Source organism: Pogonomyrmex barbatus, unplaced genomic scaffold, assembly GCF_055798465.1.
Source record: "Pogonomyrmex barbatus isolate J1 unplaced genomic scaffold, ASM5579846v1 scaffold15, whole genome shotgun sequence".
NCBI lineage: Eukaryota > Metazoa > Arthropoda > Insecta > Hymenoptera > Formicidae > Pogonomyrmex > Pogonomyrmex barbatus.
In genome coordinates, this window is record NW_028297111.1 from 400,739 (window position 1) to 424,336 (window position 23,598).

The window sequence follows — 23,598 nt, forward strand, 5'->3', positions numbered from 1 at the left end:
TTAATTACATTTCATTAAAGAACACTACTTTGTATTACTTTGAATAATTCTTGAGCCAAGAATCCTTTCCAAATCGCTGCAAAATTTTTTGTGTATAGATTAATCTATAATTTTTTTTATAATTCTTCATTGTAAATAAAAATGGATATAATACACCTTTATGCGTCCTGCATAATAATTCTGATGGCTCAACGAAATTATTTTCAGATCTGTGAATCTGATCAAATTTTCTATCCGTCAACAAGACTGTTCTCTCCGTGTATGATGAAAGCATTGATTGGTACCTGCAGCATCTCCCAGGTCGGACTGAAACTCTGCACGGTACCCGTCGGGCTCCGACTTGTCTCCGTTTCCATCTGCTCTATCGGATATTCCGCCGTAGGTTGTAATCGCGCGTTCCAAACCAGTTCCTTGCGCAAAGCGGTAATTTAGACAAGAAGAATACAATTGTCACAAAAAAATGTAGGATTGAGGTAATAATAACCATAAATAGCAAAATGTAAACAGATAAAATGTGATAGATAAATAATCGATGTATCTACACACATGTGTAAAAATACTAATTACATCTTCCTATATTTTATATAGGAAGAAATAAGAACACAATGAATAATATTTTAATGATTGCTTAATAATAAACAATTGAAAATTAAAGCTCTATTTTCGATACTGCTCGTTTGATTATATATATATATATATATATATTTTTTTTTTTATTTTAGCTTCAGCTGTAATCTTAAATAATATTCTTATTACGCACGAAGCTAGAAATTAATATCCGTAAGAGAAAGGCTGTCCTTTTCATTCTCCGAGAGACTTGTTTTAATAATAATATCTGCGTGTAATTTATCCGCCGTTTAGACACCGCGGGGAGGAAACTGAGCGGAGCAACTCGGCTTTATTAAGTTTGCAGGAATGGAAACGGGGAGGCGGACGCGAAAATTAAGCTAAATTACTTACCTGACATTCCTCGGCAGACATTAGTATCTGCAGAAGGGGAGGCTGCGGCGCTAGGGAGACGGTCGTGGCCGCCTGATAGAGGGTCGTGGTCGTGCGAGGGTGCGGTAGGATCAGCGGTACGGGGGATGGTGATTCCTCCGGCGGTTTCTGTACCAGCGCCATCGGTCGTGGATAAGGCGTGAATCTTTGGTCGCACCTTAACCTCCTGCAGTAATAACCCTTAACTACTTCACGAAGAACTTCTGCGTCACTTAATTTTATCACCGCGAAATACTTTCCCACCGCTGCATTTTGCATTTTGCTTTGAGGGTTTAATTTTCCGACTGAGGTCAATTTTTTTTCGTCAACAGAAATCGCTTCGTCAAAAATGATTGTTTGCTGTGATTTTTTCTTCATTTGCGACATATATATTTATAATTAATTTTTAGTAATTCTACATACATATCAAGTCAGACTCAATTCTGTTCTTCCAAATAAAAATTCTTAGATTCATAGATAAAATTTTTGATTAGATAATACTGCGTCACCGCAAACAATTAAAATTCGCAAAAAGTTAAAATTCTATTATTTAAAATTCTATTCAGGATTTGCACAATATAAAAAAATAGATTCTATTTGTTAGAAAAAAAGTTAGTTCTTAAATTAATCTTAAATCATAATTTTCTTTAAAATTTTAGTTTTAATTTGATTAAATTTGTATCGATGCAAATATTACATTTACTCAACTTAAAATCTTCTGAATGTGAAGATTATAATACTTTTGCTTATATATAAGAATATTTATACTTGTCATCAATATAAATTCAATCAAGACAAAAATTTTTCTAAAAAAATTGTAAATGTATAATTGCACTAACAGAAAATTAATCTTAAATCAAGATAAATATTCTCATATGTACTCATCAGTATATCAAAAATCCTTTTTTTAGGACATATTAATTTATGAGAGCTATCTTTATTTAATGCAATCGAGGAAATTAATTTTAAATAAACATCACACACCTGTGCGGCGAGAGGACATACGGTGGAGCGAGTGCTGGTCTTAATCGATCATTGTGCACCGGGGTTGTGGAATGGGAAGACAACTGCGTGACAATCGGCGACTGTTGCTGATGTTGCTTCTCCGATGAGATAATCGCATGAGGTTTCGGTTTCCTCGGTCCGCGCTCATGTTGTACTGCTAAACACCAGTTATAACGTAATTATATTACTTTTGACGTCTGACAGATTGCTTCGCGACAGATTGCATCATGAAGCTCTCCGGCTTGGATACTTTATGCCATGTACATGTGATTGTTTCTCATTCTACTCAAGGGAAAAGTGAGATATATGTTCCTTCAGTGGGTTCTTGATAAAAACTTCAAATTGTTCGTATGAAAAAAAGAGTAGGATCGTACAATTAGGCGTTTTTTTTTTTTTTTTTTTTTTTTTTAAAGCCGCTAACGAATGAATAAGCGGCCCTCAACCCTTTTCGAAGCTCAATGAAAAATATCCTTATGCACCCTCGCCCCTCGGCGATCGAAGGTCCGTATCTAGAAAACGTCTATCAATAATATCGGCGATGGACTTAACGGTGGGAGCGAAAAAGTGGGCGCGGGTTGCGCGGAATTGAATTCGGGGTGTGTAACGCGCGTTGTAGGTCGTTCGAGATGTACGAGAGCTGTATATCCCGTGACCCGTTGAGGGGTAGGGGCGAACAAGAGGTCGAGGGGAAAAGAGGGGAGGGGGGGGGGGAGAGTGAGTCGCGGATGAAAGAGGGTGGTGTAGATCGGATGTGGTGGCTGGCCGGGCGTCAGCTTCCACAGAGCTCGATCTTTCGAGCGTGGCTGCAAATCCAGAGGGAGAGAGAGAGAGAGAGAGAAAGAGAGAAAGAGAGAGAGGGAGGAGGGGAGAGGAGGAGGAGGAGGAGGAGGAGGAGGAGGAGGAGGAGGACGATGTGAAAGAGGAAGACAGATAGAGCGAGATGGCGAAGCGGGAGCTGCAACTGGGTGGCAAGCACATCATCATTAATGAGGCTGAGCGGATAGCAGCCGCGGATTCCCACGTTCGCACTGGCGTCGCAATATCTCCCCTTTATCACGCATCGTCCCGTCGAGAGAGAGAGAGAGAGAGAGAGAGAGAGAGAAAGCGAGAGAGAGAGAGAAAGCGAGAGAGAGAGAGAGATACTTCACTGGCGCAACGTGAATTTCTTCTCGCACCGGGACATCATCGTTTTAACCGGCAGAATCCAATTTTCTCGAAGAGTGAGATATATTAATGTAACCGATACCGGCAAACATGTAACAAAAAGTTGAGACTTTCAAAAGGTTGAATAAAATATCTTTGTTTTCTTTATCTTAAAGTTGTAATTGTCAATCGAAATAAATAATGTTCGAATAAACAGATTATGAATATCGTAATAGATAGTATAATAATAATTATCATGAGAATTTTTTTATTCTTTGTTACATACAATATATAAAACAGCGAAAATATTTAAAGAGAGAAATCTGCTTTCTCTCTCTTTAATTATTATCTTATAAAATATTTAACAAAATATCTATTTTTGTCATATTTTTAATAAAACATGACAAAAATATTTATAAAGAGTATTTATCAAATAAAATATTTATTTTTGTCATACTCTTATGACAGGTTTGTTATAATTTTATATACTAGAATTTCATTTCGTAATATGATAAATGGTGGAAAAGCTTTCCCATTCAATAATAATATCGTCTCCTCATTATCGAAATTCGCTTGCGGCGAATTTTTTAAAAATCTTATAGAAATGTCGTCAGTAAGCAAGTTGAAATATGTAAAAAAAAGCGATGTTTTTTTTTTTAAATTGAAAAACGACGATTTTATATATGCACGGACACGCATGTACGCATGTAACAAAAAGAAGCAATGCAAAATCCGCTTCAGGGTTGTTTGCTTTATCGACCAAATTGGCCGTGCACATCGTAACAGGTATAAATATTATTATTTTCCAGGAGTAATTGTTCTTTCGAACAGTGAGCTCCCTTGTCGGAAAAACGCGCCCAATGGAAAGACTTGTTTACTTTACAAACAATGATCTGTATGTTCAATACAGTGGCGATATTACGCTTCAAAACTGTATCATATATGCATATCTATAACAATTTTATTCGACTGATATGCAATTCTCGACAATCCTCATATGATAAGGAAACAATAAACTTTAAACAAGGATTTCATTAAAAATCTATACGAAACTGTGGAAAACTGTAGAATTAATTGTTATAGAATTTTAAGAGCATAGAGTTGATATTTTTGAACTTGAACTTGTTTTTTTTATCAATCTCAATACGCACATTAGATATTTAACATTATAATTTAAAAAATTAAGATAAACAAAAGATAATTTCTTCTTTCTGTGCAAGTTTTAGCTTAGAAAAGATTCTTCAAACAACGAAGTATGTTTTTTTCATATTTACGTAAGATGGAGATGGAAAGAATAGTTTTGCCGACGAATCTAAAAATTTTGCCAGATGCAAATCTAAAAATAATTTTGCTGGGAAAAATTTTGATGTACAACATTCAGATTGGTTGCTAGAAAATCAAAAATTTTTGCAGTATTATTATCATTTAAGCGTTCTACGATAATAATTTTTGGTCCAACAAAATTATTTTCAGATCTGCATCCGGCCAAATTTTTAAGTTTTCCAGTAAAGCTATTCTTTTTGTGTAAAGTGCTCCAATTTGCATTAATCTTAATAAAATAAACATTTAAAATAAAGCACTTTAGATACGGCTTTGATATAAAACTGGTTACAAAACTGATAAATTATTTAAAAAAATCAATTTCATAAGAAAATGCATTAACTTAATTATACTTTGCATATACAGAAAAACAGTTTTGCTAGAGAAAAATTAAAATTTGGTAATTTGAAAATAACTTTGTTGAACCATCAAAATTATTATATAAAATGTGCTTAAACATGATAATATTGCAAAAATTTTTCATCTTTTAGCAACCAATATGAACGTCGTACATAATAATTTTAAAGGCACAATAAAATTATTTGCAGATTTGTATCTGGCCAAATGTTATTTGCCAGCAAAAGTGTTCCTTCCGCGTACTTAGGAAACATTGGTCGAATGACGTAAACTTCAATCATAACTTTATCAGCTTTCGTTTGAATCTGTCTACGAATCAAAGACGAAAAGCGATCTGTTTTTCACAGCCACGTCCATTAAGCTCGCCTTTTTCGTATAAAAGCGCCTTGCTTTGCACAGAATCCCGAGATCAAGGAGAAACATTTTGTCGCTCTGCACGCATCGCTGCTCAAATACAGAGCTTTATAGCTGAGCGGCTTAAGTTCGGCGAAACGGAAACGAATGTGCGTCAAGGGAAAGCTCTTGGCATAGAGAAACGAACAAATTGATCTCTTAGCTACAATAGATTGAAAAATCGAAGTATTGTGAATTATATAATCTCTCCTTTTACCAATCATCTTGTTTATCATTGAGTTTACGCTTGCAATCCTTTCTAAATAAAAAGAAATGGAAATTATTGCAGCAGCATTGTTGCTACAGTATGGCTACAATATGTGTAAAATTTAACGCTGTATGGATTATGATTTAAAAAATTTTGACCTTTATTTGATTGAATTTGTATGGATGCAAGTAGTTTTGAACTCAACTCAAGATTAAAAATCTTCTATATGAAGATAATAATGTTCCTGCTTACACATATATATATATATATATATATATATATATATATATATATATCGTTTTGATTTGTCAAGACTATTAATTTTTTTCTAGCAAGATCTGCGTACGTTTTTAAAGAAGTGGGTTAGATCGCCTTCGCAATCCCCGAATTTTTTCATGCGTCAGCGGCTTAGGCGAGCGATTTTCAAAAGTACGTGCGTATCCGGATGGCGAATGGACGCGGCACGGTAGCGGATTAGAATCGCATGCGCTGGAATGGACCGCGCCCTCTCTGTTCCCTTTTCATCTCGTGATTCCGTTCTCTTTCTCCCTTTCTCTCGCCCTCTCCCTCTCTCTCTCTCTCTCTCTCTCTCTCTCTCTCTCTCTCTGTCTCATCATCCCTTCTCGCTTGTGCACACATACACGCACGTACGCACACGCATGCACATCATCTTATCGTGCCACCTATAAACACACAGGACCGCACGTAATACTCTGACCGGCACGTGTGGTCCACAATGCGAGTTCCCACAGTGGAGTGGAGGCGGCGTAGGCGTAGGCGCCTTCTCTGCACGCTTAAACACGTACACGCACACGAGTGACGGCCGGAGGGAGAGAGAGAGAGAGAGAGAGACGAGCGCGTGGTGAGCATGGGGCACATGGGAAGCTTCCGTTTTAATGTTGTACTACACGCGTGCGCTACTTGGGAGACCTTCGTGTCTCCGCGTGTGCGTAGGGCACACGCGGTGCTCACACGGGCCACGGATCACGAGGCTCACACTCTCTATCCTACTAAACGGTAAACCGATCTGTGAACATTTCAGCAGTCAGCGATCTCAAAGGCTAATCCCCGCGTGAATGGGGTTGATACACATGGACGACGCATCACCACCATCACCACCACCACCACCACCACCACCACCACCATTACCACCACCACCACCGCCGCCGTCGTCACCTCCATCACCTTCGGGCGACCGTCAACATCATCGCCGTCAAAGACGATTCGCGAATCGCACACGTGTCGAATGCGTGTGATGCACGTGTTAGATTTCGAGAAGATTCGTGTTGTAAGGAATGTGTATCAAGATAATGTGATGAAAGGGAATTGATATAATAAGTTTAATTAAATTAAGCAAAAATTTTTTGAAAGTATTAATATCCTTTTCTTTTTAATTTATCATTAATTTGTTGATGTGAAAAGAAATGTCGTTGAAAATCGATATTACTTCTTTTATTATAATGTATATTTTAAAATTATTTTAGACTAATGTTTCAAATTTTGATCTGAAATTTTTTATTCTAAACTAATTTTAGAATATTTTAAAATTAATTTAGAATATATTATTTCAAATTTTGATCTTAAGTCTTCAACTAATTAGAATTTTAAAATATTTATTATTATTTTAAAAGAGTTTAGAATAATGTTTCAAATTTTAGTCTTAAGTTTTTTTATTCTAAACTTTTAGAATATTTTAAACTAATTTGAGAATATTTTAAATTAATTTTAAAATTTATTTTAAAATATTCTAAATGACTTTAAAATAGTGTTTCGAATTTTGATATCTAATTTTCATAGAAATAAAATGATACATACACGGAAAGAATATTTTTGCTAAGAAATCTAGAAATTTGATTAGATATTGGATACAAATTTGAAAATAATTTTGTTGGCAACCAAAATATTTATATAGGATTTTGGTTACTAGAATATTAAACATTCTGCAATATTATCGTTATATTTAATAACTTTGATGACTCAACAAAATTATTTCCAGATCTGGCTAAATTTTTAAACACTACAGCAAAACCGTTTCTTTTCATTTAGTATAAAAACCTAACCAATAATAAATTGAAATTATTTATAATAACATGGTCATTTTCGAAATTGCTAATTGTAGTAAAGGAAAAATTAAATCGTAAATTGATCAAAAATGTATATAGATGAAGACAATGATTCTGTATACACGGATTATTAGCTGGACAGATAGGATCCGTTTCCACTTGCATCGCTTCTATCGTTTGGAAAATCGTATGCATGCTGTCACACGTGTATCTGCATACGTTACAAACCGTATGTGAGCTGTACGTAACATCGCTTACTGTTAACACCTTCCCTCGATCCCAATCTCGTAAATCAAAATCCGTAAAATCAGATCAGTCTACGTCAAATATAAAATACATATGCATAAAGGGGATGTACCTCAATTTATATTAACACGGCGTAAATTAGTTAAGCCATTTCTTTGTCGAATATATTCACGCGACGTATTTTTAAGTAGAATGTGAATTTGTAATAAAAAAAAAAAAAAAAAAAAAAAAAAAAAACAGACAAAGCCAAAAAAGAGAAAGAGAAACTGTGGGAAACTAACAATAAAAGTATTGGCGCTTACGATTGTTCATCTACAATATAAAAATATAAAAATCAGAAGAGAATTTTTATATCTTATATACAAATTTTAAAAGTAAGAAATATAAGCAGTTTAAAAAGAGGTAGAAGCTGGTGAAAATTCTATTAAATTTGAAATAAAATGATGTCAAAAATATTGACAATACGCGTTGTGCAAAAACAGTTGTGTTGAAGTATTTAAAAATTTAGCCAGATACAGATCTAAAGATAACTTTTTTAAGCCATCAAAAAATATGTAGGATATTCAAATTACTAAAATTACTAAAATATCTAAAATTTTTACAATTATAATCCTACATAATTATTTTGATAACCCAACACACAAAGTTATTTTCAAATCAATATCTGGCCAAATTTTTAAGATATTTCAGCAAATCCACTTTTTCCATATACCGCATAAAAAATTCGTTTATCTATTTACCTGCACACTTATGTTTTTTTCTTTTTATATAAAAAATATAACAATATAAACATGTAAATATGTAAACATACTTTTATGAATGCATGTTTTACCTCAATCATAATCACGAAAAGAAGAACAGTTTTTGACAAGTTTAAAAATTTAGCCGGATACAGATGTAACAATAAAATTTTACGTTCAAATCAGCCGTTGGAAGATCAAAAAATTTTACGATATTTTATTGTTATCATATTATCAAGCGTTCTGATGATAATTTTGATGGCCAACAACAAAATTATTTTCAAATCTGTCTCCGGCCAAATTTTTAGACTTGTCAAAGCAAAACTGTTCTTTCTCCTGTGTGAGTAAAGATGAAAAAGGATTAAGCGTGACAAAGCAGCTCGACATTTTGCAACAGCTCGCTCATTCGCAAGAGCGCCCGACGGGGAAGTGGTCAGAAGGTGTAGGTATTTCCGGCTCGCGCGCGCGGGGCTCGAGATTGTCCATAACTCGTGACACGACACGGCGAGGGCGAGAGAGCGTGATAACTCGCCCTCGGATGTAATTCTCGCGTTTATGCCGAGCCGGAGACCGGCTCGCTGCAGTTCCTTCAGAGCGCGTTGGTATGATGACAGGTGACGATCAAAGCCCGGCTTAGCGCAACGACCCGTTTCGTCCGCACACATCGCCCTCGTATCACACGAGGGAGAGACACGCGTTCACCACTACGTTTCTCTCCCTCCTCCTCCTCCTCCTCCTCCACTTCCCCTCTTCCCACCTCCTCTCCCGTACAGTAAGCATCATAAATGCCATCCCAATGTTATTAGATGACGAGATGATTTCAATAGAACGCACTGAACGCTTCCGAATCTGAACTGATTCGAGATAAATTTCATCGAGGAAATTTCATTTCCGAGATAACAACAATTCGCTACCACCGATTATTATTATTTTATTTTATGTTTTAATGTTAAAATGCACGGTTCTGCACATTATATTCTGCGATTTACAAAGACGCGATTACGAGGGCAAACTAACAAGTAAGATTTTAGTCAAAGCCTTGGAAGCTTAAAAATCATCCGCTTGGAGAGAAAATAAAAATTCCGTTTCCTTATTACTTTTCTTGGCGTTTTTTTTACAATGACGATCATGACGAATTCAAAAGTAAATTTAATAAAATTTAACTTACTTTCCGAATATAATGCGCATTTAACATTTAGCTTGGATATTCCGCTTTCTGTTCCGCATCATCTTTATTTCTTCTCGATTCACAAATGTCTAAGGGCACGTTCCTTCGGGCACGATGCCCGTCTGTCTAGTGTGGCGAGAAGGTATTTACGACAGCCACTGTACCCCCCTCCCCCCCCCCCCTCTCTCTCTCTCTCTCTCTCTTTCTCTCTGTTGCAGGACCGCTTTACCGTTTACCGTTTATGTGGATGGATTGATGCTGCCCGTCGCGTGTACGGCACGCCTCGCTTCGTTGCGTTACCAGCCGTCCACTCCCACGCGACTCCCCCTGTGTGCTGTCACTACCCTCTCGGTAGCCCCGGCTCCAGAGTCGGCCAAAAATATTACGGAGTCCCGAAACAATTTTTAGGGAGCAACCTCTCGTAGATCTGTTAAAGTCGGCACACGCCGACGAACTGACGTACAGACGTTTGTGAAATTCATAAGCAGAATTAGGTATCCGGTTGTGCAGCCATCAATGGCTGCATTTGGCTCTGAACGAGATGTAAAAAACTTTACATTGATTGTACCAAAAGCAAAAGTCAGACACCTAAAAAACTTGAATTTGTGTGTCTTATCTTATTAAAATTAATGCAAAACACTTGGCGAGGAGAAAGCAATTTTGCTGGCAAATCTAAAAATTTGGCCAGGTACAGATATGAAAATAATTTTGAATATGAAGGTGATATTTTTCGCAATATATATATTTCCTGTGGGAAGGAGGGGATTTTAATCGATATCAAGATATTTGATTATCGAATTGCTATAGAACCGCTACATTGTAAGCCTACTAGTGGTGATGAAATTGTGTGAATTTATTTATTTATTTATTATATATAGAAATTTATTATTTTGCAACCAAAATTCCTGCTCGTCAAGGAATTGGCTATGATTTTCTTGAAAATAATTTTGTTGAGCCATCAAAATTGTTATATAGAAGACTTAAATGTGATAATAATACTGCCAAAATTTTCTTCTAGTAATCAATTTGGACATCGTATATAATAATTTTGAAAGCCCAATCAAATTATTTTCGGATCTGTATTTGATCAAATTTGCCAACAAAAATGTTCTTTCCATATAAATATTAAATATACAAGTTTCTGCTTTGATTTAACAAATTTAAAGTTGTAAGTTTCGTTCAAAAACAAAATTCTTTTCTAAAAATGAGTCATCTTCTTTTCTATATTTTTGTATAAAATTCTTGTAAAAATATTACAACTCGTTTCATTCTATACGAGCGCATTAAGATTCTTTTACTCAGTAGAACAATAGCTTCTTTTTGGTATTTTATTGCGATTGGTTTTGCACAAATACAAATGTGCTTAATAAAAATTAAAATCTGTTTTTTATGAAATTAAAGTTTATTTATAAGTTCTCTTTTGAGAACTTGGTTTAAATATTTGAGGATTAAGACGCTTTGCGTCACTTTCCACTTTGATTGATTCTGTCTTACACTTTTTCCTGTGTCTCTCTCTTCAGCATATTTCGCTTTATCGTATCCTTTTTCTGTTTTTCTCGAATCGTGCTCGAGTGCCATTCGCCAGTATAAAACGCTTTTGCGTGCAGCGAAACCGTCAGATTTTTGTAGAATATGATTTTTGTAGAATATATCTCATGCCATTGAAGATAAAAGGAGCGTGAGAAAAGAGCTTTTACAGATTCTCAGATAACGTTTATAACTTTTAACTTTGATGAGAAATAATATAAGGTTTTGAAGAAACAAATGCAAAAATAAACGTATAAATATATACATATTAAAAAGTGTAATTATCATTGTAATTATCAAAATCAGTAAAAAATGTAATTTAATATTGTAATTTTCTTATTTTCGAAAAAATTATTTTATGTAAGATGATTTTGTGTTTTATATATATATATATATATATATATATATATTTATTTATTTATTTATACAAGAATATTTATTTTTCTTATCAAAATCAATTATTCGACAAATCAAAAATTATAATCAAAAAACAAAGTATAATATGTCATTTCTTGATAAGCACGAAAGGCGCCTAATAATTTTCTTTTAAAATTTATATACATATATAAATTATTATTTTTATCGAATTTATAATATTGAATTTATAAATTCAAGAAAATTGTTTACATCCAACCATCGTTATTTTTTAAATATCGATTCCTTCCACGAGAAATTTTGTATTTGTATTGTAAAAAACAAGTTATAATTTTATAAAAGTTATAATTTTTCAATAACGATAACTGATTAAAAAAAGAAACTAATACTTTATTTACATTTGAAACGCTTATTACTTAGCATCTAGACGACGGGATTATTTTTAATATCACTGTGATTATTTGACGATTAAACTTCGTACTTTGAAAAAACGAAGAACGCCTGAATAATTCCAATCTATAATTGTCGAAAGGGGCAAACGCCTTGATTTAATTCCGATTCAAAGTATTTGATACTTTTAGAAAGGGTGCTTCCGAATTATGAACGGAGACAAAGAGATTTAAAGTTTGAAGTAGCGGGTCGCGATCGATTGGGCATGAAACGAGGCAAAGTTTGCAGATCCAAGAGTGTTGGTGGATCTGAATGTGTGTACACTAGAAATGATGTTGACCGTACAGTTCCGGGAAAAGTCGTGGAGCGTAGAATTTCATTGGCGAATCATCATCTTCCGGTCTTTCGCTTTTCGTTTAACTTTTTAACAAGATATGTAACTGGAGGAAAAAATCGTTACAGTCTTCGTGTGTCTTCGTGAAATAATCTGCGGACAGCTCTGTAGGATAGAGTAAAACTTGTTAAGAAATTTCAATAATTTAAAGAAAAATAAATAAAAAGTATAAAGTGATTCTTCTTCTTATATATTAATTATTTATTATTTTTAGCACTTTGTTATTAATTGTTATTATTCTGTGATTTCTTATTTATTATTAGTTACACTTTTATTTTATTACTTTATATCTTCTCACAGTTATTTCTTCCAATATTTTTTCTTCTTTCAATCTTTTTTATCTTCTTTCAATCAATACTTTTTTTTTCAAAATAATATGCCTTTGAAATTTTAAAAACTATTTTTTTTATTACAGCCATTCAATTTCACATTTACTTTTTCAAACATTCTCTTATAAACTATTTCTTTTACTTTTTTTCTTAAAATCTCTGTAAACAAAATCTCTGTAAAGAAATTAATCCATTTAAAAATTTTCTAAAAAGTTATAACTTTTCATATCAAATATAAACTTTTATGAATTTCTTTTCAAAAATTAATAAAAATAAATCATTTAAAATTTTATTCATCAAATTAATAGCAGAATAAGTTATAAACATAACTGCAAAGAAAATATCTGAAATTTTTTTTAATTTTAAAATTAGAAATATTGAGTTGGATATCACAGACTCAGAATTTTATTATTGTAATGTTGAAACACATAAGTTCATTTCTATGATTAATATTAACACATTTCAAGTTGATTGTTCTAATAATTTTAAAAAGTCTATACACACTCATAATAATTTTTCACTCATAATAAAAATATCATTTTCTGTAATTTTAAAATTACAGATATAATTCTCAATTCATTTTCTGTAATTTTAAAATTACAGATATAATCCTCAAAGGGCAAAGTGTTAATATTACGTGGAAATTAAACGCCTTACATAATAATCATGTTGATGGCTCAACAAAACTATTTTTCAGATTTATAGCCAAATTTTGAGATCCTACTGAAGAATTATTGTTCTTGCCGCGTAAGAAGAACACGCGTATTCCGACGAACAGCCCGTTTCCTTTCGCGAGCCCTACCAAGTCAAGAATTACAAATCCGTTTTGGAACTAAGCTGCTCGGCTAATCTTTCGACGATCGTTTAACGCCATATTTCGCATATAGACATTCGCACGTGGGTGCGCGCGTGTGCGCGCGCGCGCGCGCGAAATCGCGAGAGGACGGCATTTTGCCGGCGCGACACGGAGCGCTAACACAGACGGATAATATCGCAGGCGGGAACGAATTTTCCGTGGAAAGAGGAAAGCGCGTCGATTACGTCGGAGGAGAAGGAGGGGGGGAGGAAGGGAGGAGGAGCGTGGGAGGCGGGGGAGCGTGAGTGCGTTGGAGGTTTCGGGGTTGTTCAGCGAGCGGATGATTGCGCGCCTGCGGCGTTTCGCGATGCGCCGAGTACCACGTACATAATGTATAATGCGAATCCCGAATGGTCACCTACATCTTATGGGCGCTTCACAACGTTTCATGTGATTTTCAACGTCTGTCGGACTCGGGTAAAATCGTTTTCTTGCTTTTACATTTTCATACGCGGAAGGAAGGTTTAGTTTTGCAAGAAAATTTGAAAAGTTCAATTACAGATACAAAAATCCGGAAGATACTTTGATCGAGTTACATCGTTATGTAAATGAATATTATATATAATAATTAATATGTGCGTTACTGTTATAATAATTATTATATTAAGGGTAACATAATTTTATATTTCACAATTTCTGATTGTTCTTCTAGATAAAATAAATCTAATGCACTGCGTTGATATTTATTTCATGGCTTGATGGCTTTATATTTATATCAAATTTGATTTATTATATGTTAGATAAATAATATTCATGTGACAATTTGGCATAAAAAATGAGAATTTAATTTAATTTCTGAATACTAGATAATTTATAATATATTCTTGATAATTTTCAAAAGAATATATATTATTAATTGAATTGAACAATAAGTTCTTATTTAATTCTTCAAGCTTTTGCGTTAAATTTTTTAATAAGTGGAAAATTGAATGTATGTTTAAAGACATTAGCAAAGAAGAACATTGTCTATTTTAAATTAATTACAATAATAAGAAAAATTTTAGAAATTAAATTTTAATTATTTATAGTTTTCTAGATAATTTCTGTTTATAAGTTCTGTTCTGCACTATTCACTCCAAACTATCAAATATTAGAAAACAGGATAAGGAATAAATATTCTTTTTTTCTCAAGAATTGAAGAGATGTGTGTTATAAAAATGATATAATATTAAAAACTATTTAAAAATTTCATTCCCAGAAAAATTCACACTGCTTTATTTCATGTATGTTTTTGTTATTTTATCCGATCCCTGTGTATTATGCAGATAAATGGATCAAATTTTATGTATGCAAAGTTTCGAAGATTTAACCGTGATAATATCATCAGATATCAATCAAAACGAGTTATTAAAACAATCTTAACTGAATCGGTAGTCAAATTGTTATCATTAATTATAAAATATAGAATTTTAAATGAAATATATATATTTATATTAATATTAATTTTTATATTGTCTAATAATTTTCACTTTAATTTTCATTTTAATGCATTTAATTGATTTATTGATATTTATACAATCTAAGAATCCAATAATAAAAAAGGTATAATAAATAAAAAAAATGTATGTATAATATTAGAATAGTTTAACTTTAACTGTTTGATAATTATGTACATATATATATATATAGAGAAAAATTATTAAATACAATTAGTAAGTCATATCTCATCAGTATTTTATATTCTACTAACTTATGTTACTATAAGAAACATTTAGTAATAAAAACAATAAATAAAATAAATAAAACACGAGTAAGACAAAAATTAAATAGATTATATCGTATTTTATATGTGTGTACTTTAAAAAGTCAGAATCATGCAATTTTATTCTAAATTTTTATATTTTTATAAAAGAAGATTTATTATAGATTAATTTACATTCACTGTATACATATTTGCAGTTATTATAAAAAGTAAATCGATATTTTTATAAAATTTAATTAAACATTCAAAATCGCAAAATCGTATTATCGCAAGATTATTTATATCGTTGTAAAATTGATGATTGATAATAATACTAAAATTAACAATTGATATGAATAAAAATATATCAATTGCAAAAATAAATTCAGGACAGTTTTATTTCGATGAATTTTTATCACTTCATATTATTACTATTTATTAATAATCAAATATATTAACTCTTTTTTTAAATTATTAAAATTATGAAAATATAAAAATTAAATATAAAATAAGATATTACTTCTTAGAATCTATATCTATAAATAGATAATAATTTCATGAATCTTCTACTTTTAATTATTTCCAATCATTTTTAATATCAATATCATTTTCATTCACTATCTTCAAAGAGGATATGATTTAGAAGATCCATAAATACAATTTAAGTTATCTTTCGTTACGCATAAATTAGAACCAAATAGAAAATGTTTTAGACGCATTACTTTGCGCATTCGGCTACTTTTCCTAATTAAATTCAAATTACCGCAATATCTTTTGCTCTTACAGATATATCGGCACACCTTATGTCGTTAGGTTCGGTTAATATGCAATGTATGCAGCAAAAAAAAAGTTATCCGCGAAACAAAGGGAGTCCCGACGCCATTCTGCTGCCTCGACTATACGTCGGCAATTAATCACAGCGTCTAATTAACTCCGCCAACAAAGTACGAGTAATTTTCGAGACACAGAGGAGGCACAGAGAAGGCGCGACGTGGGACGAACGTGTAGCGTGTACGAGTGTGTGCTCGCGGATGTGAAGGTGGCGGCAAAAGGAAGCGGGGACAAGGAAGGCCCGGTGTTTCAACCCCCTCCCCCCCCCCTCCCCCCTCCCCCGGTGTGGAGTCTCCTTAACGTTAGGAAGCTCTGCCACTAATTGAATCTCCTCTCTTACTCGCGTCTGGAGCCTCGACAACCGCTGGGAACCGAAGCACCCGTCCTGCATTAAACACCCCCGACACCCTGAGCACCCTCATCCCTGCCGAGCGGTCTCGTATCACCCCCCTCCTCCTACCCTCCCTTTCACCCACCCGTCCCGCCGCGAGTCCCGTCCCATCCCATCCACCTTTCTCTTTCCACCTCGCCGCCACCTCTCTCCACCTTCTCCGCATAGAATCCAACCCCCCCGCTAAGCGTCCCAGAAAACGAGCCTCCACCGCTGTTATATCGCCGTCGATGGTGAGGAACATCGACCCGTGTGTACACCTAGCCCATCCATGTAACTCCCGTGCGGAAGATCAAGCTCGCTCATTTCTAAATAACGCTGCTCAACCGAAAAATAATTCGGGGGAGACATTAACATAATTTGCCTGCCTTTTCCGTTTGACGATTTACATGCTTTCAATATATATATATATATATATATATATATATATATATATATATATATATATATATATACGTTAAGAAAATTAAATTAACTTTCACAAAAGTCGATTAGATGTTTTAAAGTGATCTGTGTACAAATTTGTTAAGTACCTTTAGGGTAAAAAAAATGGTAACCCGTAAATCTCACCACTCGGTCACTTTTTTCAACTTCTTTATTTAATCGCAAATAATTTTTTAAAACTTTCCTTATCATTTTCAGTCAAATTCTCTATACATTTCTATTGTCCGAATTTATATACATTCGTATCTGTTAGCTGAGTAATTCCTCTTTCAATGCAGACGTTCGTTGCTTTAAGAAATTATTCAAGATCACAATATTTGTGTTGCCTTTTACTTTTCTACAATTTTTAATATCCAAAAATGAAAATGTAAATTTGATGCACAAAACGAACATACAATTTATCCAAAATAAATCGTCCTACAAAAATCGCTAGCAGTAAATAAATAAAATAAGTAATTTCAAAAATTCCAAGTTTTAAAACAAAATTTTATATCTGAACAAATTAATATTAAGTGTCAAAAATGACACTTGGCTGGCTCTAATAAATATGACGTCGATCAAATGAGACGTCACGGAAAACCGAAACGTTGCATGACAGTGCGTATCCATTTACCATTTAAGTTAGCAAGCCCACATTCGAGTTTACCCTTAGCGTAACAGAGACAAAATACAATAATATTCATTCCGAAATATAATAATTAGCACCTGAAATTTACCGTTTATCGTTTATCATTTATTTATTTATTTATTTATTTATTTTTAATGATATTTTATCGTGGCATCTTGCTCGTCGGTGTCGATTTTGTCACGTCAGCTTTTACACTGTTCGGCCGCTGATCAACGCTTTGTTGGCGAAGGTTTATTTAGGAAGGTCTGGTTGACCGATAGTTACAGTCGATTTCTTCGTGGTTTATTTGTGGCCTTTCGCGAAAACAAACGAGAGGACAGATGAAAGGCGATTCTCGCGGTCATTCAAACTTGGCAGACATATATGTATTTCTTACGTTAATGCGTCTCGCGCGTTAAAACATGAACGCGAGAAAGATAAACTGTCTACGAAACTGTCGAGAAGAAATCTTACATATTTGTATACGTGAGATATATCAAAGTCAAAATATTAAATATCGTAGATTAAAATTGTATTAAAAAATAGCTCAGAAAAAAAAACAGACAGTTATTGCAATAATTTTTTAAATAACGTTTCTTAAAATATAAATTTTACAAAAATGTATAAAAATACCTTAGAAACGTGAACTTTGAGACATTAATGTATTTGTATTGAGTAACATCAAATTAAGTACTTGATTGATTAGAAAGAAATGCTTCGAAAAAGAGATAAATTTTAGACGATGAAATAACATAATTGTGCAATGAATGCGATTATGATTCGTAATATTCTAAATATTTGATATTTTATAAATAATAATATTCTCAGAAAAGATTACTGATACTATAATAATACACACACGTACGCTATAAAAATTACAATACTATTGTAAGATAAATAGGCAAATACAACTTTGTGAATAGATATATAAATATAAATTAATTGCAATGTTGGTGATGCAATTTATCAAACTGGTAAATGAAAAATATTAATATTATTCGCGGTACTTACCGTCCTTGTTCATGTTAGCTTCGAAACACTTAGCGAGACGACAAGCACGGCATTGATTTCTGTGGGTTTTGTCAATTGGACAACGTCCTTTCTTAGCACCCTGGGCCTTGCAAATATATTCTCGATTGCTGTGTATACTTCGCTTGAAAAATCCCGAACAACCTGGGTAACCATAAAAAAATTGCATATAACAATATGATATGATGTACATTAATTAAATTTATTATTGTTAAAATATTTCACGAGATATTCAACAATACATACACTAAATATACACTAAAAAGAAATTTTTTTAAGTATAAAAAAAAATTAAAATGTACTTTTTTAAAGTACTTTAAAGTTAATCTGCTTTTGAAGCTCTTGATTAAGAAATAAATTAAATTAGAGAAGCATTATTTTTATTCTTAAATTTCTAAAATTTTTAAGTTTAAAATATTATATTATTTAACGTTGCCTTTTATAATGTATGTTTAATGTATTTTTTCGATTAATTTATTATTACAATCAAATTGTTTACTATACACATAAGAAAGTTTTATAAAATATATATTGTGAAAAAATTTGTTTTTCTCTTACAAGAAAAGAACAATTTTGCTAAAGTATCTAAAAACTTTTTAAATATCTGAAAAAAAGTTTGTTAACTCATAAAAATAATTATACAGAACATTAAAATTGCTAGAATAACAAAAATTTGCACATTTGCATTATCATCATGCTTAAATGTTCCACACACACATGCTCAATAATTTTGACGATCCAATAAATCTATTTTCAGCTCGATATATCTCTACAATTGGTCAAATTTTTAAATACTTTAGCAAAATCATTCCACGTAAATAAAAGTTATAAATTAATATTACCGTCGCAGCTGTAGATGCCGTAGTGTTTTCCGGAACTACGGTCACCGCATACATCACACAATATGTCAAGTAATCTGTCTCCTGAAACAGAAAAGTATTTATATCATATTTTATGCGCTATCTGTAAACTCATTTTCTCAAAATTGTCACTCAAAACAGTGTCTTACAACGATATTTTCCATATCTCAAAATGACGATTAATTGAATTAATATAAAAACTTTCGAACAATATATATTGTACGATAATTACGAATTATCAAAATCAATTGCTAGCAATATAAATTAAATAATTGTCTAATTATTCACAAAATTAGTGCCCAAAATCAGTTTCACACAGACATACTTGGAGGGGATAGTAGAAAAGTAGTACGAAATTGTTACGTTTTGCAATGTTTCGACGTATCATGACACTTACAATCTTAAAAGACTCGCAAAATCCTGTTTAAGAAAAGCGGGCGGGCCGCAAGAAGATCACCGGTGCTAATCTGTTTCCCCCTTTCCGTAGGAACCCTAATCGTCCTAATGATCCGCGGCAAGAAAAACACGGCCATGCCTAAGCCAACCAAAGCCTTCCTTCCCCGTCCTGGGGAATCAACCGCCTTCGCGTCTCACACCCAACCAACCTAACCCGATCAATCCGGGTTATTTCAACCCCAACGGATTACCGCCTTCGTCGGTTCACCAACGTCTTCTTCTTCTTCTTCTTCTTCTTCTTCTTCTTCTTCTTCTCCTTCTTCTTCTTTTATATTTCCTATGTAATACCGTATCGTCCGCTCTTTATAATATATGCAAATTAATCTCACACACTGGAAGAACTCGAACTCGCCAATTAGCTTCAATTTGGTATTTTTAGTATTTTCTAGTTTTCTTTTTTCAAATAATAAATAATTCTTCCTTCCGTCGTGGTCAAATGGGCTATTTCAAGAATAATTTCTACGATGTAAAGAAATTTTATCGTAATCTCTTGTAAATTATTTATTAAGTGTTCATTAAGAGTATCTATGAATTAATGTAATTAAGAATTAACAAAAATATAATTCCTAAAAAACTTATTATAGCGACAGATTTCTGAGGTAAAATTTATTGTCGAATTTTTGCTTTCCAAGAAAGTTTTCAAGGAGCTGAAGATACAAAAATTAGTTTTCAAAAGCAAAAGTCATCGCGCGGTAAGTTTTAGCTACAATTTTATAATTAAATAACAAGCATTGTGTGTATTTTAAATTTTCAAATATATAATTATAAAAATATCACAAAACGCATTTTATTTTCTTCAGATGTCTTTCAAATATTAATTTATGATTACCCGATAAAGAAGGCGCGTAATGCGGATCAAGCGATTAAAAATAATGTAATAATTAAATATTTATTTAGATTATTTATTTTTCTTATTTGTAAAATTACTTTAAATATTCTAAATACTATAAATATTTTCATTAAATATTGCTTCATATATGAACATGTAGATATTAAAATAGTTTAGTTACATTATGTATCTTTATTTAAATATTCAATATTTATTTAAATAATTTCCATTTCCGATAATCGCAATTCATCTTATAATATACTAAAGAGTCACAGTTAATTGCCTCTTGGTTACACTACTTGACTTTTCAAATTCCGGGAATCATGATTTACTAAATCGATCAAAAATCGATCGGTTGACTGTTGGTTGCGGTGTCTTATCTCGAGAAATACAATTACCTGTTGATAAATAGATGTTCAAAGTATTCGGTCACTATTAATCGTGTTCTGAGGGCAGTACACAATCTTTTTCAGATTCCAAGATTCGCGATTTACAATGATCTGCAAAAGCGAAATCATTGCGGCACTATCTTAATCACCTCTCGATCGCGATTACACAATCCTCCTGAAGAACTGAAGAACAGGATTTATCTATTGGAGACAAACCGGGAAAAAAAAAAAAAAAGAAAAAAAAGAATGTTTGAGACATCCCCGTCAGATGCCCTTTGGTCGCGACACACGATTTTTCAGGATGCGGTAAGCCCGCGGACTTTATCGTTTAAATCGCGTAGAACCGCCGAAGTTAAGTCACTCTCACGTCGCGCACCCCTATATCTTCGCATCCCTATATCTTTTATCGCACTAATAAATAAACCCTTTACCACCTTTATTAAGCTCAAGCGAAAGCGAGAGAGAGAGAGAGAGAGAGAGAGAGAGAGAGAGAGAGAGAGAGAGAGAGAGAGAAGTGCTGCGAATCTTAGGAGACTGACCTGTGCCCATCTCCTCTGCAGCTGTTCAAAAGTCGAACATCGCCAGAGAACGACGTATAGCCGAAACCGTGGTCCCGACGCGGCGCCGAGGAGGTCGCGCGAAGTCCCGAAGCATTCTCCGTGACGGGATGGCTTCGAGCCTCGACGTACCTACTCATCTCTCTCTCGCTCTCTCTCTCTATCTCTATCCCTCTCTCGCCTTCCGTCTCTCTCTCTCTCTCTCTCTCTCTCTCTCTCTCTCTCTCTCTCTCTCTCTCTCTCTCTCTCTCTCTCGCTTGTCCGGGAAGGGCGTACTCGTGTCCGTGTGCCTGTATGTGAGTGTGTCTATTCGTCCGTGTATGCGCATATAGGGGTTGTTGCCCGACTGGCTGCCGGAGCAGCTATCTCTCCTGTCCTCCGTAGCCACATCACGGAGAGAATCATGGGTCGTTCCCCGATACGCGGTCGACACGATCCGTTGGTGGGTCCACGGCGCGAGGGGTGGCGAGGAAACGGGACGCCGAGGGGGATTGGGAAAGGATAGGGTGGGTGGATGGTTGCGGAGCGCGCGGACCAACACACCGACGCCAATCCCTAAACGACCGCGAGGTCTCGCGGCGAGGAGGCCACGGCGCGATGGCGTATACCGGGGTTACGTCACGTGAATCCACGGCGTAACACCTCTTCTTCGCCACCACCGCCACCGTTAGTTGGCACGTTGGCCTACACACGTTTCGAAAGGGTAGGCGGAGTGCAGGCGGGGGGCGACGGGCGAAAAACGGAGGAGGGGAGACAGGGTGGGGAATTTCAGGTAGAGAGCTAGCGAGACTAGACTCTCGGCCCGGGGACTTGCTGGCCGAGTGGCTGACTCGACTATAGCGGGGTAGCGCTAGTTAGCCATCTACGGGCAACTACGGGGGCGGCTCCCGGATGCCACGTTGTCAGACGGCCGTTACCACTGTGTCATTGGTCGACTCCACCCACGGCGGCGTGAGGTCGTAGGGATGAGCGTGCAAAGGGGTGGTGGGCGGCGCCAGGCGAATCGACGACGCTGATTCGACACCGGCTTGCCAGTCGCGTCGCGCCGACCAATCGACAATACGGGATTAGGCTAGCTGACGACGACGTTAACATCTGCCTTCCGGCAGCAGCCAACGGTATTTACCAGCTACACGTTAGTGGCGTCGTTACTACTTTTTCACGGTGTAGATGTAGATGTACGTGTAAGTATAGGTGAGTGCGAAGGTAAGCTGTCGCGAAAAGTGGGTGGGTGGAAATGGCATAATGGAAAGTGAATGTTAGACGAGAACGATATCGAGTCGGTGATTGTAATTTCCGTAATTCCGTAGAAACGGATTTTAAAAACGCAAAACAATACACGATTTTCTTAAAAATTTATAATCTCTTAAATCGTTATCCGTACAGCACAGATCTTCAACGGATGTCCTAAAAACACCCAGAGGACGTCCTACGAATAAAAGGACATCTTAAGGATGTTCCCGAGACATTTCTCAGATAAAGTATGCTATAAGTGAAATTTTTACTGTTATACTTTTTAAAAATCGTTCGCGTTAAAGTGAAATCCGCAGTTGTGAGTTATAATTTTCTACAAACGCATATACACTTCGGAAAGAATGCAACGCGGGCTTTTTCTCGGTGCAACATTATATTGATTGGGCCATTTTGTCGGACGTTACGTAATGACACGCCCCTCTTGCAAGTGTGCTGTCATTTGTGAGTTGCGCGCGAGCCTTCGATCGATCACGCCCCCTTGACTTTCTGACTTAACCAGTCGGTAATTACACCTTGGTTTTAATCCTGGCTAAGTGAAAACTGCGCAGTCGACCCTTCAATTTCTATCTTATATCTAACGTTTCATTCTATCTTACATGAAACGTTCTTTAAACCGTGCTAATATATATTATCACTCAATAATTTTGTATCATAAATTTTATTATTACAATATTTTACAGCATACAAAAAAATTTTTTGCTGTCTTAAATTTTTTGCCTTTTTTCACGAAAAATATAAAGAATAAAATTCATATTGCAACAAAATTATCGATTGATAT

The 23,598-nt window shown here is 34.5% G+C and overlaps 1 protein-coding gene and 1 long non-coding RNA gene across 4 annotated transcripts in view; one reads left to right on the forward strand and one right to left on the reverse strand.

The window, feature by feature from the left end:
• LOC105433445 (protein dissatisfaction) overlaps positions 1-23,595 on the reverse strand; it is a 28,117-nt gene extending 4,522 nt beyond the window's left edge. The window contains exons 1-6 of one of the 3 annotated variants that reach the window (XM_089073805.1): positions 21,843-23,595; positions 19,318-19,398; positions 18,458-18,619; positions 1,963-2,137; positions 961-1,165; positions 285-410 (exon numbers count right to left, since the gene is read on the reverse strand). In XM_089073805.1, coding sequence (XP_088929931.1) covers positions 285-410; positions 961-1,165; positions 1,963-2,137; positions 18,458-18,619; positions 19,318-19,398; positions 21,843-21,894 — 801 coding nt within the window. In that variant the 5' untranslated portion in view covers positions 21,895-23,595. Of the gene's footprint in view, positions 1-284; positions 411-960; positions 1,166-1,962; positions 2,141-18,457; positions 18,620-19,317; positions 19,399-21,548 lie in introns of all 3 variants that reach the window. The other 2 variants (XM_089073804.1, XM_089073806.1) reach the window with 2 other exon arrangements.
• On the forward strand, positions 6,031-7,950 carry LOC148937213 (uncharacterized). Its single transcript, XR_016138596.1, has 2 exons — positions 6,031-6,266; positions 6,447-7,950. It is a non-coding gene; the product is annotated as an uncharacterized LOC148937213 (long non-coding RNA).
• Positions 23,596-23,598: the final 3 nt, after the last annotated feature.